Source organism: Pristis pectinata, chromosome 12, assembly GCF_009764475.1.
Source record: "Pristis pectinata isolate sPriPec2 chromosome 12, sPriPec2.1.pri, whole genome shotgun sequence".
Taxonomy (NCBI): Eukaryota; Metazoa; Chordata; class Chondrichthyes; order Rhinopristiformes; family Pristidae; genus Pristis; species Pristis pectinata.
This window is the reverse complement of record NC_067416.1, coordinates 26,739,742-26,752,917: the sequence shown is the minus strand read 5'-3', so window position 1 is coordinate 26,752,917 and position 13,176 is coordinate 26,739,742. Positions and strand designations below refer to the sequence as shown.

The 13,176-nt window shown below is 38.9% G+C and overlaps 1 protein-coding gene across 15 annotated transcripts in view; it reads right to left on the bottom strand.

The window, feature by feature from the left end:
• Window positions 1–13,176, bottom strand: part of jakmip3 (Janus kinase and microtubule interacting protein 3) — a 118,409-nt gene that overhangs the window by 41,694 nt on the left and 63,539 nt on the right. For 5 of the 15 annotated variants that reach the window (XM_052027307.1, XM_052027309.1, XM_052027312.1 and 2 more), the window contains exons 3-4: window positions 9,952–10,071; window positions 516–662 (exon numbers count right to left, since the gene is read on the bottom strand). In XM_052027307.1, the coding sequence (XP_051883267.1) occupies window positions 516–662; window positions 9,952–10,071 (267 nt within the window). Of the gene's footprint in view, window positions 1–515; window positions 663–9,951; window positions 10,072–11,612; window positions 11,841–13,176 lie in introns of all 15 variants that reach the window. The other 10 variants (XM_052027299.1, XM_052027301.1, XM_052027302.1 and 7 more) reach the window with 5 other exon arrangements.

Below are 13,176 nucleotides of genomic sequence, written 5' to 3'. Positions count from 1 at the left end.
ATTTTCTGTTTTACGACTTAAGGGCAAACTTCACCTCTTTAAGGTGAGGTGACTACAGCTGATGCAGATAGAGAAGTCATTGTGGAACACAAGCTGACAAGGAAAAAGAAGTGCGGACTAGACAGCTGGAGATATTCTATCAATCATATAAAAACGAAAACTGAAAATGCTCACTGTAAGTAAAGAATAGTTGGATTATGTAATTATTGGCTCTGTAACATTTCTTGTTACTATCACCATTTTTTAAATGATAGAAAATAAATATTGAAGTGCATTCTGTACGCCTGCTAACCAACCTCTCATAATTATCCCCGGCAGTGTTGATCACTTTGGTTATACTTGGTGTTTAGCATTACTGACCGTGATAAAACAAATTAAACCTAGAGTAAAATTACTATGCATTGAACGATTCTGGCAATTGAGGTTTGAGGATTTATAATTCCTTCAACTGACAAAAAAGATTACAGAATAATTGCCATATGATTAAGAAAGGTGTTTCTGTAATGAAAGCTTACCATTCTTATGTTTTCTTGTGTGAGGAATTTGAGCTTATTTTCCATACGTCGTAAGGCATGGCTCATTTCTTCATTCTTCCTACTGAGGCGTTTCTTTTTGTCCAAGAGAGGCTTGTACTGACTTTCTGCTTCACGTAAACGCTTGAGCTAAAGTGGAAAAATAGAATGAGAAAGATTAATCTGAATAATTTGAGATGTGCAGTTAAAGAACCATAGCTTCAGCAATGGATATTGTATTCTATGTATGGTGCAGTTAACATTTCATGTATGGTAATGTTGAAACAAATAGAATCCTTTCAGAAAATAAACTTAATTTTAAATCTTAAATTTCTATTTAGAAAGTTTACCTAGAAACTTAAGCATGTAATGAACATTAAGCCTGGCATCTTTGCCCCATTATCAGATTCTAAATATCTATTTATTTAAAATATTAAATATAATAAGCCTTTATTGTTCAACATATTCTCTCAAAATACATTAAATATTCTCATATCAGACCTTGCCACTGGGAAAAATGATATCTTTAAAAAGTGACAAGTAAAACCTGTATGTGACATTGTTTTGAGAACTTATATTTTAGAATGGCCTGTCGTGTAATATTAGCTCCAAACTGAGCACTGGAACAATATTTCCACTTTGAAATTAGACTTCACACAAACAAGCAATTCCATAACAAAGACATTAGTCTTTGTAACACCGAAACATCTCACTGTGTGGAATTTTATATACAGCTCTTTGAAGTCTGCACTCAGCCTGAACAACCAAATGACTCACCTTGGGACAAGAATCCATCCCTCAGGCTATACTCCAGCTTCACACCAAATGGTCCCTATGTTTATCATTTAGTAGGTTAGGTGCTGACTGCTCCAGTTGCATACCACCCCCACCCCCCAACCCAACCCTCCCTCCCCCTACACCTCACACCAGTTGAGTTTCTGGTCACTTAAAAAAAATTAAATCAATAACATTTGAAAAATTGAGTTGGTTACCATATGTGGAGATCAGCAAGAAACTGAGGCCAAATACATTAGCCATACCTTATTAAATGGCAGAGTAAGTTTGCTCCTGTTCATATTCCTGTTGTTCCTACTACGGTGATGCTATTTAACAAAGTGAGGTTTTACTGTGTTACAAAGTTCTTTCCCCTTTACATTTCCCCAGATTATGGTATGGGATCCTGGCCTTCCTGTGATGTGTCCAAATCATTGCAGCTTCCTTTGCAGCACAACCTTCGACAAAACATCACAGTTCATGGTGTGATGCTCAGTGTATGAGACATATAGCAGCACCTTAAAGCAGCATATTTCAAGTACCTGAATTCTTTTTTTGTGCCTCAAAGCACAGTACTCATGACCACAGCACAAAGTGAATATAACTTTATCTCTGCTGAAATACTGATGCCTGCCTAAATTTTGATTAGCTTTGTTCATTGGCTGGTGACAATGTTTAGTTTTGTCATGACCTTCATTTCAGATGTCAAGTCTTCTGTAATGATGGAGCCCAGATACTTAGCATTGCTATGATTTCCAGTTATCCATTGCAGGCCTTCATTGGTATTGGTAATCCAAGAGGCTGGATTGATATCTCTTTACTTTTATTAGCACTTATTTCCATTCCATAGCTCTTTGTGGTTTTGAAGAGCACTTCTGTAAGTCCTTGAAACCCTTCAGGTATCCCTGCTGTCAGGATCAATGTCATTGACAAAGTACATGATGCTGATCTTCCACTCACAAGTGATACAGTTCCTGTGAAACTCTTTAAAGCATATTACGTGATTTGAGGCAGAGGTTGAAAAGGCATGGTGACAACAAGCCACCTTTGCACCCTTATACTGAAGCTACAGTGATGATGTAAAGACTTTGCACAGTTTTTGTTGGTGCTATCAAGGATTTTCTGATGTTGTACTCCTTCATTGTGAACTAAAGTGTTTTATGTCAAATTCTATCAAAAGTCTGTGAAGTTATGGTGAAGTTCTTTTGGATACACGATTACATATGCCGAATATGTCTTTAAAAATGACCTAATTGTGTTATTATGTGGTGTTATGTAGTGATAATAAAGAACTACAGTTCCCAGTAGGCAATACAAGAGGTCACATGGGGGAAACAGGAAGTGGCTGGAGAGCGGGAAAAGCCAGCCAGCCTGGTGTTGTAAGTCTGTGCAGTCTGTTGTTTTGTTGTTTTCAATAAATGTTCAGATGTTAAACCCGCGCCAAGTTTGTCTCGTGATGAAGAACAAACATAACACTAATTAAGCTCACTGAGCTGTTTGAAAGGGTAACAGGGAGAGTAGACAATGGTTTTAACAAATAGACAACTTGAGTTTTTTGAGGAGGTAACTAAGAAGATTCCTGAAGGCAGGGTAATAGATGTTGTCTGGATGGACTCATCGGGCATTTGACAAGGTCTCACATGGTAGGCTGAACCAGAAGGTTAAGGCACATGGGATCCAAGGTGAGCTGGCTAAATGGATCCAAAATTGGCTTGGTTATAGAAAGCAGAAAGTGGTGGTGGAAGGATGCTTTTCAGATTGGAAATCTGTGACAAGTGATGTAAGTACAGGGATTGGTGCTGGGAGCTTTGTTGTCGGTGATGAAATTATATTAAAAACTTGGATGTGAATGTAGGAAGTACGATGAGCAAGCTTCCAGTTGACACAAAAATTGGTGATATTGTGGAGAGGGAGGAAGCTTGTCTATGGCTACAGCAGGACAGAGGTCATTTGGAAAGTTGGGCGGAGCATTGACAGATGGGATTTGTTTTTTTTTCTTTTTCAATCTTTTTATTAGTTTCCAAATTAACGCAGATTAATATATAACATCGATGATTGTACATGTAATACAAAGAGATCAAGAGAACAATCATGGCATATATAATCATAAAGAATAATAAAATATATAAAAAAATCTTTAGGTCTCATGATCTCTTAGTAGATGAATATAATATAAAAGAAAGGAAAGAAAAAGATTTATTGTGTATATAAAAGAAAAGAAAAAAAATTCCCAAATCAATAAAAAATTGTAAATAATATAACAAACCAAACTAAAAAAAAATTTCAAAAAAAGACAAAAAAAAGAAAAAAAAACTGGACTGAAATTTCTCAATAGAAACAGAGCAATATTATGTCGTCAACTCTGTTCCTCTAAATTGAAAAGTTATTGAAAAGGGATCTATATCGTGTGAAAGTATTGAATAAATGGACTCCAAATATCTTCGAATTTAAGCGAAGGATCAACAGTACCACTCCTAATTTTTTCCAAGTTTAAACATGATATAGTTTGAGAGAACCATTGAAAAGTAGTAGGGGGTATTGGATCCTTCCATTTAAGCAAAATGGATCGTTTGGCCATTAATGTGACAAAGGCAAGGGGATTTGATTCTGACAAGTACGAGGTGATGCATTTTGTGAAGTCAAATAGGTGTAGGACATACACAGTGAATAATGGGGTACTAAGGAAAGTTGGTGAACCAAGGGACTTTAGGGTTCAAGTCCATAGTTCCTTGAAAGTAGCAACACAGGTAGATAGGGTGGTGAAGAAGGCATCTGGCATGTTTGCCTTCATAGGTTAAGACATAGAATATAAAAGTTGGGAGGTTATCTTTGAAACTTTCCAAATTACGTTTGGGGGTATTGTGTGCAGTTCTGGTCACCAGTAAAGGAAGGATATGGTTGTACTGGTGAGAGTGCAGAGGAGATTCACCAGGATGTTGCCTAGATTGGAGAACTTAAATTAAGGGGAGAGGTTGGATAGTCTGGACTTGTTTTCCCTTGAGCAAAGGAGACTGAGAGGTAACCTGATAGAGGTATTTAAAATTTTAAGAAGCGTAGATAGTCAGTCTTTTTCCCATTGATGGTTATCGAAAACACAAGGGCATAGGTTTAAAGTGAGAAGAGATGAAGGAGTTTTAAAGGGGATCTGAAAGGAATTTACACAGAGTGGTGACATCTGGAATGTGCTGCCTGAGGAGGAGGTGGAATTAGATTCAATCACTACATTTAAAAGGCATTTAGACAAGCACTTAAATAGGCAGTACATTGAAGGATATGGACCTAATGTGGGCAAATGGGATTAGTATAGATCAGTGATAAGGTTGGCATGAATGGGGTAGGCCAAATGGCCTGTTTTTGTGCTGTACAACTCTATGACTCTATACACAATATCTGCCTTTTATTTCAGTTTCCAAAGGACGTTCAAAAAGATTCCATGTCGATGATTGATGAATGCCAATGCACATGAGTCAGGGCACTGCAACACAGGGATAGCAGGCTGGCTGTGAAACATAAAGCAGAGAAAAGGATACTTATTTGGAGTGCAAGGAAGTGGGAAGTTGTGCCAGAGAATCAATACTGGAATCACTCAGGGAAAGCTGGATAATCATATGAGGAGATATGGGGGAGAAGGATAATAGATGAAGGGAAGAGGCTCAGATGGAACATAAATACCAACATGGAATTTTCCCCTTATATCCTTTGGTGACACCATGGCAATGATGTTTACAATGCAGCAGAAGCCTGAATTTATTTCTTACATTGCATATAATTTGCAAATAGCATTACTTAATGAAACTCAAGGAAATGTATTGATTCAGTCATGTCCCTCTTGATGTAGTGGGATGGGTAAGATATGCACAGAAATCTTTCCCTCAGTTACTTTTTCAAGTCCAAAGCAGTCTTCAGGCAACTTCCAAGTAGTGATCCTATTGCTCCCTGATGAAGTAGTGACACACTTATAAAGACAATCAATGTTACTGTCATGCACCCATTGCAGAACCCTGAGAAAGCTATTTGCCTTCTTGCCTTCCCCCTTGGATACAGTGGCATTCCAACCCAAGAAGGCTAAAAATGGGGTGGAAAACCATCTCTGGAACAAATTAAATTGGATTGTTAATGCAGTTTAAGAGAGGTATGCTGTGGACAAGCTGGACAATGCTAAGGCTAACCATTTCTGGAATAACCCCATTGTTTGAATTGCCAATTTATGAAGTATATTGCTACTTTAGAGTAAAAAAATTACTCAGTTTATGAAGATTTATATGTGGTTATGAAACCAGAAAAGAATTAGTTACATTAAGTGAAGGGGGTGATTGTTCTTTCTTTGATTCTTCACCGATACTTGTTTTAAGGATACTTAGTGCAAACACAAATGTTAACTGGACAAGTTTCAAACTGTGGATTCCCTCTAACTTTCCATAGAACATGAAATATATTCTTTATCTGTACCTGAGACAAATGCTTTTGGAAAATAAAAATGTAGAAGTTCTCAAACTGGAACTTAATCTGTATCCATCTACCCGTCTCTGTGTTTTAATCCGGATAGACCAAGTCACAAAATCCCAGGAGGTGACTTCCTCATTTAAAACCCACAGCTGAATGAGCCCGTGGTCTCAGACTTTTTCTCTGCTCTAGGTTAGGCATGGGGTAGTTGAGTTTCCAGGTCTCTGGAAACACAGCAGCTAAAGGGAAATGAAGGTTGTAGCACTGAAAAGAGAACTGGTTTTCCAGCACAGGTAGTTGGACAAAAGCAACAGAGGTGCATCATCTCGGCTCACCAAACTGTTAACCTCTGCAATATGTGGTTATCCCACCTCCAGTTTGTTCACGTCCTTCAGAAGACCTCCAAGGACTACAGTCTCATCTTGGGCCCAGCCTATGTCCTCCAAGTGCCTGCTGCAATTTTATCACTTCCTTGCCCTATGTCTCTAACTCCTCCAAAATATTTCTCCCTTTCTGTACCAATCGTATTTCTTCCTATCTTTACTCCATCCTTCCCACCCACCACCCCCCTCCCCCACGTCCAATCCCCCATCCATGATACATCTAACGCCTCTGCCATTTTGAGGGTTTCCAAATCCCTGGTCCCAACCAGCTCATCTTTACCAAGCAAAAACAATCCCTCCACATACAAGATCACACAAGACAAGGGAGCAGAAGTAGGCCATTCAGCCCATCGAGTCTGCTCCAAGGAAAAGGGAAAAAAGAAAAAGAAATGAGAAATTGTGGGGGGGGGGGCAGGTGCAAAAAAAACACTATTCTAACCCCAATTTCCGGCCTTATCCCCATATCCCCTGATACCCCAACTATTTAGATATATGTCTATCTCTTCCTTAAACGCCTCCAATGATCTGGCCTCCACTGCTGTACCTGGCAAGGAATTCCACAGATTCACCACCCTCTGGCTAAAGCAATTTCTCCTCATCTCTGTTTTAAACCTGTACCCTCTAATTCTAAGATTGTGCCCTTTGGTCCTGGACTCACCCACCAAGGGAAACAGCCTAGCCACATCTACTCTGTCCAGTCCTTTCAACATTTTAAATGTCTCTATGAGGTCCCCTCTCATTCTTCTGTACTCCAGTGAGTACAGTCCAAGAGCCGCCAAACACTCATCATACGTAAGCCCTTTCATTCCGGGAATCATCCTCGTAAATCTCCTCTGAACCCTCTCCAACATCAGCACATCTTTCCTAAGATATGGGGCCCAAAACTGTGCACAGTCCATCTCCATCTCACATTAGGATGGTAATAGATTCAAAGGATCATGAAGTGATAGAGTATTACAGCATGGTAACTGGTTTTCCAGTGCAAGTCCATAGCAACCATCAAGCACCCATTCACCCTAATCCTACACTGTTCCCACTTTATTCTCCCCACGTCCCCCTCAGCTCCCCACAGATTCTACCACTCAGCTATACACTTGGGCTAATTAAGCCACTGCATGCCTTTTAGAATGTGGGAAGGAACTAGAGCATGTAGAGGAAGAGGGAAATGTGCAAACCCCACACACACAGAACCAGAGGCAAGGATTGAACCCAGAATCTTGGATCAATGAAGCAGCAGCTCTACTAGAGGTACCACTGTGCTGCCCTCTGCTGAAGGTCCTTTGCTTTTTCCTTGAACAGAGACTCAACCAGTTCAGAGATTGAAAACATCATTATTCTTGCTGCCAATTTCCACCCTACTCTTGCCTTAACATGGCCCATCTCTGAATCTTCCTTTCCCTTTCTGGACCTCTCCGTTTCAACCTCAGGGGGTAAACTAGCGACAAACATCCATCACAAGCCAACCTGTCTTGACTGTATTTCCCCTCACCATGGCTGCTATAAGGACTCTAGTCCATTTTCCCAATCCTTCCATCTGTCACATTCACTCTGATGATGAGACTTTCCATATAAATGTCTCTGAGATGTCTTCCTTCTTCTTGAACTGTGTCTTCCCTTCTACCATAGTTAGCTGATCTCTTGACTGCAGCTGATATACTTCCTGCACCTCTGCTCTCACTGTATTTGTCTACCAGGAGAACTCTACCCCGAACAGAATGAGGATAGAGTTCTCCTAGATCCCACCTTCCACCCCACCAGCCTTTGCAGTCAATGGATCATCCTTCACAGTTTCTGCCAGGATTAACAAGATTCCACCACCAGACACGTATTCTCCTCCCTTCAACATTTTGAAGGAACCATTCCCATCATGACACCCCATTCCCACCAACCAATCTGCTTCTTATGGACATTCCCTTGCAACATCAGGAAGTGCAACATCTTTCCACTCTTCCCTTCCCAGCATCTAGGGATCCAAACAGTCCTTCCATGTGAGGAAGCAATTCACAAGTACTTCTCCCAAACGATTGTACTGCATTCGGAGAGATCCTAGTGCAATGATGTCAAGATAACAACCTCTCCCACAATGTCAGCAAAACAAAAGAGCTGGTTATTGACTTCAGGAAGTGGGGCAGAGTACAGCCCCTGTCTGTATCAATGGTGCTGAGGTGGAGACGGTTGAGAGCTACAAGTTCCTGGGCGTAAATATCACAAACGATTTCTCCTGGTCTAGCCACGTGGATGCTATGACCAAGAAAGCACACCAACGCCTCTACTTCATCAGAAAGCAACGGAAATTCAGCATGTCCTTGATGACTTTCACCAATTTTTATAGATGCACCATAGAACGCATCCTATGCAGATGACTCATAGCTTGGTATGGCAACTGCTTTGCCAAGGTCACAAGAAATTACAGAGGGTTATGAACATAGCCCAGTCCATCACGAAAACCAGCCTCCCCTCCATTGATTCTGTCTACACCTTCTTGCTACCTCAGCAAAGCAGCCGACATAATCAAGGACACCTCCGACCCCAGACATTCTCTTTTCTCCCCCCTCCCATCGGGCAGAACATAAAAAAACTTGAGAACATGTACCACTAGGCTCAAGGACAGCTTCTATCCTGCAGTTATAAGACTCTTGAATAGGCCTCTTCTATGATGGAGATGAACTCTTGATCTCTCAATCTACCTTGTCAATGGCTCTTGCACTATATTTACCTACCTGCAATACACTGTCTCTGTAACTTTGACACTATATTCCACATTCTGTTCTTTTTTTTTCCTTTTGTGCTACGTTAGTGTACTTATGTATGGAATGGTGTGACTGGATGGCATGCTAACAAAAGCTTTTTACTGTATCTTGGTATATGTGACGATAATAAACCAATTACCAATTATCAAGTACCAACGTGGTCTCCTCTACATTGGAGAAACCAAATGCAGATTGCGTAACCACTTTGTGGAGCACCTGTGTTCAGTCCACAGGGGCAACCCTGAGTTTCCTGTTGTCTGTCAATTGAATTCTCCATTCCACTCCCACTCTGACCTGTCTGTCTGTGGCTTCCAGTACTATTATAACAATGCACCACACAAGCCTGAAGAACAACATCTCACCTTTGGTCAGCAAAGTTTGCAGATTTCTGGATTTATTATCAAATTTTACATCTTCTGTGTGCAACAGAACTGGACACTTCTGCTGTAAGTCATCTATGTGTAATATTGGATCAGTTTTTCTTTCTCAATTAGCACAGCCTGGTCTTCTGAGCATGTCCTTCACCTTAGTATTTTGCGACCTTTAACCCTCCTTTGTTGGTATTCTCAGTCTCTAACAGCCCCATTAATTATCGATCAGAAGATCTCTACAACTTATCCCCATGGCAATCTTGCCCTCTCCTACCTCCTCTGCATTGATAATGGTTCAAAGCATAAAAGCAGCAACACAAATCAAATATCCATACACAAGATGCATTTCGCATAGCCGAGAAATGAAATTTTATCTGTCAATAATTTTAATGGATACTTTGAAACTTTACAAAATTTTGTACTTTCCATTTTAACACATACTGCCAAATGATTTGGTAAAGTATTAATGATCCTTGTCCTTTTTTATGTAAGAATCTTATATATAAAAAGAACTTGCCATTGCAGTTGATTGCCTGATACTTTCTATTATCTGATTTGGCCTTGACTGTAGCATGAAAAATCAATGTTACTCATGGAGATGTGATGGTAATAATCAAAAATATGAAACAGAACCATGGAATAGAATCAAATTAATAATGTTAATAATGAATGAAAACCCTTGGACAACAATTGAAGGTCAAACATCATAAGCACTTACAAGTTCATTTCTTTCTTCAGACAGCAAAGCATTCCGATCTTCTAGTTTCCTGATGATTGCACTTAATTCAGCAATTTTAAGTTGGAATCGCCGAGTATCCTTTTCATCCAACTGCTGTTCCTGAAACATAGATCAACTGCAGATAACTGAACATCAACATGACTGAACATCAATATCACTGATAGACCATAACCAAAGAGACTGAAGATTTTGTCACAACTATTAGATCAGAGGCAGAATTTGTTTTTGCCATTAATATGTTGACTCGCCCTTATGTGTAAAGTGAACAACTAAACAAATCAGCTAAACTACATGAAAAAAATAACAAAAAATGAGATGGTGAGAAAATACAGTTCAAAAAAACAACACTTGAAATTGGTACACCATGATCTCCAAGGGCATTTTCCTACCTCAAGAAACTATTGTCTATTTAAGTGAAATGGAAAACATGATGCTTCACACGTTGTATTCCAGTAGTCAAAATAAAAACTAATCATGCCATTACAAAAAGGAGCAACATGCTTGCTAGTTAATAGCTGAAGGCAACAGACAGACTGTGAAAATGTTATAATTGATTATACAAAGAAAAAAGAGTTTTAATGCTTTATGTATGAGGACATTTGAAGAAGTGTTGGAATGAATTACATTGAAAGCTACAGTTGGTGGCTTTTCTGTCTGGTTAGGTGAATTAGTGCCAATTATTTCCCATTGGTTATGCACTGCAGCACACTATTAAAAATAGATACTGAGAGCATGTTGATGGATGACTTTCAGAGCTAATGCTCCTTGAATCCTATTTAAAAGGTGCAGTGATTCCTCATACAACAGGTGCAGGAGAGCCTTTGCATCATATAACTATACACTCTGCTTAGAAACATTTTCATTCCATGTGCTAACAAAACCAAGAGCCAGTGAAAAAAGAATCTTGATGAGAGTCAACAATGGGAAAGCTAAAGTATGTTTACGGACATGAGCACTTGCCTTAAAATTAAGTAGCAGTTTATATCATTAGCAAATTACAGAAAAAGCATAAGGATAACAAAGGATGATTGAAAGCACTGCCTTTAATTTATGACTACAATGTTACAAAGTTCAGAATCGTGAAAGCATGGCAGTTCACTGTAGGCTTACTTTCTTTTGTTCATTATAAAGTAGAAGATAGTGAGAGACACTCCATCAAGATCAGGCCTGGAAGCTGTCTGACTAGTGTGAAGTTCAGTGTACTACACAAAATGCCTGGTTTCAGAAAAATGTGTAAACGCAGATTAAACCAATAAAATAAGCAGCAGCAGTGGTTGGGGTGCTGCGGCATAGTAATGTTTGCTTTTAAATTGCTTAAGAGGTAACTTCAAAATACTGCTATTATTAAATGATCAGAAGACAAACAAGCTGCTACACAGTAAAATCCAAGTGTCCTCAAAAATAACAAAAATTAAAAGTATTATCATAAACTTAAATCTATTATTAATTCGACTTCAACAGTAACAAAGAGTTGGCTATGGAGTAAAGAATTTAAAAGATATTAGAATAATTTGGTAATGTGATAGTATTGCATAAGAGTTAATAATTAAGCAGAAGGTATTAATATGTCCCTCATCAAGATTTGGTTACAGAATTTGTTGATTCGGGCATTTACAGACCACGTATGTGAAAGTGCTTACAGGGCTTCCTGAATGATCTGAGGCGTCTCCTGCACCACTTGCGCAAGGAAGTTCCCTTTTCGGGCTACTCAGATGTCGTTTTTCCCATGCTTCAGCCTCTTTGACCTGGGTAAGCTGTTCATCTAAAGCCTCTTTTTGGAGCTGGAGTCTCTGAGCATGCCCAGCCTGAGCCCCCAGCTCTTTTTCCAGCACGTAGACTGCTCTGTCTTTTAATTTTATCTCATCCATCTACAATGAGAACAAAACACAATCACACATGCATGCACTTTAGGTCATCCATTGCCACTAGACAATTATTCTGTAAAATTAAAACTCAAGGGAGAGAAGAAGAGATTCGTATTTTCTGGGGCAGTGAAGCCAAATTGTGGATTTATTTAATTTTCAAATCTCATTATTGGAATTTCATTTATATAGAAAAGAGATTAAATTCTTTTTATGGCTACTTTAGCTATTTCTAGTTGCTTTTAGGCAATTTCATTTGATAAGTTCATAGATAGGTTTGGATCTTATTTTTCTAGTATGATAATGCCACAGTTTAATGATTTTTTAAAAATACTTGGTTTCTAATATCACATTATGTATGTTATACATAGCTAATTATCACACATAATTGTAAATCTCAGTTGGTTTACGAATTCCAGTGATCCACACTGTGACTATTACCATTAGCTTTTAGTAAACATTATCCCTTTTAATAAGCTTTATTAAATTTATAACAAACCAATTAAATCTAATTAGGTCCTCTATTTATTTTCAATCTGCAAAGGAAAAAGCCAGTTTATGAAATCCATAAACATATAACTGCATCTAGAACTCCTTTGTTCAAATAATTCAGACTAAAGTATTTAGCTGGATGGAATTATTTTTAAAATGAAATAATTACACGTTTCTTTTCTAAGTCAGTATTGGTGAGGCAGTTGCAGCATCCATAGAACTATGGATGTGGTTGATTCTCAACCTACCATCCAGACAGATCAGAGTCGCTTATCACCAACTATGTAGGTTAGGTTCTAATGAGAGGGGTTTTAACAAAGCATTGTGTTCAACAATGAATCTAAACATCCACAGCACAACATGACAGCAGTCATTCCACTTTGGCATTCCCATGAATGCGGCACCTGTTCATTGTGATGAAGAATCTCCAAAACAAACAACTGATGGGTTTACACAGATAGAGTGCCTGGGCACCTGATGTAGAATGCACACTCTTACCAATGGCAAAACCTTCTTCATGTAAATCCAGACAACTTGAACAAGATTGAAATAAACCAAAGCTTACGGATTCCCAGGCCCACCCACAGAATTTGTTGAGACATAACCAATTAACCTGATGCAGTTCCTCAGTCCTTCCCTGGCCAGTATAATTATGTTATTCTTTAATGAGTGCTATTCTATCATTTGGTCATTGACTTGTAGTGTATCATTAGACATCTGGGAAGAACCTCAAGCATCACAGACAGGTCAACTTCTTCATATTTCATTAACAATCCAGGTTATTCAAGCACTAGAACTGTGCTGGAGTACTCCAGAACTAACTGGCTCAGACTGACAAGCCAGTCACTGA